Raw genomic sequence first — 5,437 nt, 5'->3', positions numbered from 1 at the left:
TAATATCAACTCTGGTGACATGGTCACTTGGAGAATTACTTAGACAAAACCTTGCACTATGGAAAGAATTAAAGCAATGGGTAGAACAAAGTAATGAACATAAATTGCAAGACTTCTTGGATCACAATGCCATGACACACATACCAAGCCTAATGCTAAATCCAATGTCTAAGTACCCCACAAGTGATGCCTTTTGGAAAGGCATTGAGATGCATGCAACAATCTCATGTTTCATTGCCCTAGGAGATACTATGTAGAAGGGGATAATAGACATATGACCAAGGATTAGTGTGCTTAGCTATGCAGTCCTACAAGCTTGGGGAAACCCACCAATGGAAACCACACTGTTCAATGTTGCTCTAGTGAATGGGATAAATGTTAGACCTTTCAGAGTCCTAAAGGATTGGTCTCTAAAGATAGTGGGATAGATTGCATCCAAATACCTTGTTTAGGGAAGTATGAGAGCTAGAATATGAGGTATACAACTAAGTTCACCATTAGTGTTAGAACTCTCTAGGTTGTTGTTGATCTTAGAACAATTTATAAGCTATTATTCTATTTAGACACATAATGGAGATTATCAAATGGGCATTCCCATTTGTAGGTTAAATGCAAATCTACTTGCTTATCCTTTTCCACTTAATTGGGAGTTCTTATGGTGAAAAGATAGGAGGATTAAACATCCCCTAGATAAAGAGTGTTTTGCTAAGTGGAAGAGATTGATCTCATGTTGGTATTTAATGTATTTTGAGACAAAAATGAACGTGGTACTTATATGGAGAATATGGATGCCATCTAATAGATTAAGTGACATAAGAGATCCACATGACCAACAATATTATAGACTTACTATAGGCCCAATCTTTCTTCTCTTAGATCCGCAATGTAATCTATGCTACAACATTGGTGACCAGCTTTTTGTTTGTGTGTATGTTGTTGAAATCCATAGATATACATTTATAAATATTTTTCTACCAAGCTCTGAATGAATCATAAGATATATAAATATAAAATTAAAGGCACATCAAATAAAATAATAGTTCATATAAATGTGAGACTTCCATCTCTTCATGGAAAAGTTATTTGCATACATTCCAAGGCATTCATGCTATATAAGCCATATGATATGTATCTATGTTATACAAAATCAAAAGTCTCATTTGAATTCAAAAGTATTTCCAACATGTTTAAGGGGTGAAAAACTCATTCTAAGATGCTATTTGGATAGTGGAAATTTTTCTATAGATAATTGAATTTCAAAATACTTGAGTTTGTGAGCATCCCAAGATCCTCAACTGTACAGTTATAGAATTAATATCCATCTAAGCTTGTGGACCACACAAGGAAAGCCACATTCTTTTTTAAAAGGTACTTACTTGAGCAAATTGGCATGTTAACAAGGTTCCCAAAATATCTTGGATGTTCATAGACCGTATCCGCTAAGAAAGAAACCAACAACTAAAAAGGGATATATGTAAGACATCAATGTGTACGTATGAAGAGATTAGGGGTTGGATGTAGGTATAGGTAAGGATTGGACGTTGTATATAGGCCAAAAACATTTAATCTTTGTCCATAAAGGACTCCTACATGTATTGGGGTATGCAATCTATGCCATAAAGAAAATGTTTGTTTGTAATTTTTAGAAGATGGATCTCATAACAAAATTCCTATTAAATTTAGATTTTTCCTTCATGCAAAGTGATAATTAGGGAACCTTGCTTATAGAATATGCATGTAAAACATGGCTTAGTTTTGGGTAATATAGAGGGCCCCATATAAAATGACATATGTAGTGTATCCTTTGGTATCAACACTTTGGAAAGGTGTGAGTACAACAAGATACCAAAGAAATTTTGGTTATACTTTGAAGAATATAAATTAGCTTGAATGGTTGGAAGCATCATGTTGAAAGCATTGCAAGATGTACCATTAGATCTCTCTGCTTAGACATCTCTTTAGATAGAGATGTGGATTAGTTTCACCTTTAACTATGACAATATTGAAGAGTTCACCAAGTAGCATAAGATCAAAGCATTTTACTACTGGGAATTATACACTAAATGCAAGAGACATTGTATAGGAGACATGTATACCCATTCTAGTGATCATTAATAGGCTATAATCTTGTTATGCCCTAAACGTGTATTTGTTACTATTTCTCTTCATGATCAATTAATTAAAGATCAGCATAAATAATTTTGAGCTTTAGGAGGAAAACCTTGCTGCTTCCTGTCACCTTCAAGGATTATCTTGCTTTCAAGATATCAGAATACATCACATAAAGCAATGGTCAAGTACTTCAAATGTAAGGGGTCAAAAAGACCAGCTTTGGACGTTAGCCAAATGAAAAAATTACTAACAATTTGGACAAAATTTATGTCACTTTGAATGGAGTATGATATTCTGCACGTGGCTCTACTGGTAATAGCAAACGCATGCAGGCTTCTTGACAAATATAAGCTTCTCGGAAGGCTCTTACCTGTGAAAATGTAACCAATGGTTGTTTTCCCTCAGAGCTTGGAAAGCGTAACAAGGTGAGCAGCCCCTTCCAAATTTGCTGAGTCAGGGCCACTTTCTTAGTGATGACTCATGGACAAGGACAAATCGAGGCTGTGCTCAATATAAGTGAGCTGGGGATGTAATGATGAGGAGACGCTTCGTGACAAGCTAGGTCGAAGTTGAGATGCAGTGGATGAAGGGGGAGCTGCAGTAAAATTTGGGGTTGTACATAGGTTGGAGGACGTGGCTGCGATCCTTTCAGGCGAGAGGGGGAACAGAAGGAGAGGCTGCCGGGTTAGTGTGCGATGATCGGTATTTGCCGAGTCGATAGTATGCTGGATGCAGGAGACAGACGGCGAGCTGGTCAAGGGAGACAGCGTACGAAAGCGGGGCTGACCTTGGAGAGGCTGCGATGGGGATAAGAATGACGCGGATGGCGATGGAGGGAGTGCGGGGAATGAATCAAAGAGAGAGTTGGCGGCAGCGGCTGAGGTGGAGTTACTGTTGACTTCATCGACATCGGTATCATGGAGACGATGGCGGTTGTCATAGCGATGATGAAGTTCGGGATGGCAGTCGTGGCGATGATGGAGCTGGTTGTGGTCGACGATATCGCTGACGGCAGAGTGGGTGTCGTCGTCTGTATGGCGATGGTGGCCGGGGCCGTGGACGGGATGGGAACCTGGGGATGGCAGAGCTTGAGCTGCAGGAGGCGTGTATGTAGGCGTCTTATGAGAAGACTGGGCTGCAGGTGCGGCAGTGAAAGGGTACTCACGAGAGGAGTGAGCTACCGCAGCAAGCGACTGTTGCGGCTGCAGCTGAGAGGGTTGGATGTGCACGTGGGCGTCCGAGAGGGCGTCCACATCGCAGGTCGGCGACGAGGGCTGGCGGGCACGTGGTGGGGCGGTAGTGGTGGAGAGGTGGAGGCCGAGGAGCTGGCGGCGCTTGCGCTCGCGGGCCTTCTGGTTCTGGAACCAGTAGAAGACGTTGCGGCCCTCGATGCGGCCGAAGGCCCGGAGGCGGGCGGTGATGCGGCTGATGTCAGCGGTGGTGGGGGTCCGCAGGCCGCCCTCGTGGAACAGCCGCTGCAACCACGCCAGCTGCTCCGCCGTAGGGCTCCACCGCGTGGCCCCGCCCGCTGGCGCCCGGTACTCGCACAGCAGACGCTGCATGTCCCCCCTCGTCATCACCACCCCCCCGCCTCCCCCTTCACCGCCATATTCCGCCTGCCGATACTGCACCTGCATGCCCATCCCTGCATATAATACACCACCACCACCAAACAATTAGCACCCCACCACATGACGACAATATGAAATCCAGAGCCTCACTAGCCCACGACTAATCGTCGAACACTAACCTAAATATGGGCCTCAGCACACTCCCATCATCACACTCATTATCAGTATACGACAATTACGAGTCCTCCTGAGTTCAACGCCAACTATCGCACTTATAAGCCCTACAGGCTACAGCTCATGTCTATCGTCACTCTCCCCTCATTATGAACCGCGGCACCTGTCTATCATCGCACAATTAAATTAGAATACGACACACGACAATATGCTTTCAAAGCCAACTTCGCACTTATAAGCCCTACACAGCACATGCCTATCTTCGCTCTCCCCTACTTATTTATGAGCCTCGCCACCTGCCTATCATCGCGCAATTAACATCGACATACGACAACACGACATGATATCAAAGGCAACTATAGAAGGTGCTCTAAACCATAATTATTTCCTCTCCTTCGTCTCAGTACTTACCCCTCCTGCAGGTCTCCTGCCTCCCCCCTACAGACGTCGTACTCCCCACACAAGCTGTCAGCTGCTGGCCACCTCTGCCGCATGTAGCCCCGTTCGGCATATTACGGCAGCACGGCTTATCCTTTGCCTTCGATATATAAAAGCTCGAGTCAGGCTCTTTATGTCCAGCCTCCTTCATCAAGTCATCATTAATAGAACAGGCTTTTACGTAATTAAGCTCCTAACGCAGTTAGATGATGACGAACTGACGGAAGAAGAATGCAATTCATGCGAATTCGCATGATACTCATTGCCCATGTCTGCTTTATACGTATTAAAGACATAATTATGTGAGAGAGAGAGAGAGAGAGAGAGATCTGCATGCAGCTGCAAACCTTGCGAGAGTGCGGGAGGGATCATCCCTAGCTATAGCTGCATCGGAGTTAGCATCCCTACAAAAGTTTAGAAAAAATAATTAACATGGTCAAATTCCGTGTACGCTCTTTCATACCACCATCATTGCGTTTTTCGCCTCACCCGCCTCAAGGCTCAACTTTTGAGGTAGGCATGCTCGCTCCCTTTCCCATCACCAAATCAGGCAAGTGCAAAGAATACCTAGACTCCTATGATAAGAAGCTGGACTGTACTAACATGCATATTGTCCTTCAATGTTCACATTAGATCTACAAACAATTTCTATTCTTTACCTAGGGTGTCCCAAGTTTCAAACCATATCAGCTATTAACATAGGGCCATACTAGACCAGTTACGGTTTATGATCATTGAAATCATGGATTTAAGTATCGTGGACTGGTTGCAAATCCTCAACCTAGTCAAGGTTGTTAAAGGTGATGTTTGTTATTTTTAGCGGGCACTATAATTAGATTTCTAGATGGTTTGAAACTTAATCTAGATAAATGACACTCCATTAGATGGCATCCCATCAAATTTTCATCCCAAACATAGTCATCCCTTTCACAAAGTCCGATTGTTAGCCTCATAATGGAAAAAGTGGCATAGCCTAGCAACATATTCACAATATTCATGCACATATTCCTTACTCATAATGGGTAGTTTGAACAAAACATCACACAAAGTATAGAGGGTGCACTCCTCCAAATTAGCTTTTCCTAGGACCATAGTCTTAGAAAGTGGGGAATGGAATTGTTATTTGTCCTACTTCTATTGTT

The 5,437-nt window shown here is 43.1% G+C and overlaps 1 protein-coding gene across 1 annotated transcript; it reads right to left on the bottom strand.

Moving 5' to 3' along the window:
* Nucleotides 1–2,319: 2,319 nt before the first annotated feature.
* LOC148012470 (uncharacterized) lies at nucleotides 2,320–3,714 on the bottom strand. Its single transcript, XM_087669317.1, has one exon. It carries the CDS (start codon nucleotides 3,687–3,689, stop codon nucleotides 2,580–2,582), a length of 1,110 nt encoding a protein of 369 aa, XP_087525443.1. The 5' UTR covers nucleotides 3,690–3,714; the 3' UTR covers nucleotides 2,320–2,579.
* Nucleotides 3,715–5,437: the final 1,723 nt, after the last annotated feature.

This window comes from Lygodium microphyllum, chromosome 27 (genome assembly GCF_053477565.2).
Source record: "Lygodium microphyllum isolate KBCC chromosome 27, Lygodium_microphyllum_v1.1.10, whole genome shotgun sequence".
Lineage (NCBI taxonomy): Eukaryota > Viridiplantae > Streptophyta > Polypodiopsida > Schizaeales > Lygodiaceae > Lygodium > Lygodium microphyllum.
Note: the sequence above shows the minus strand (reverse complement) of the source record. Positions and strands in the feature narration are given on the sequence as shown.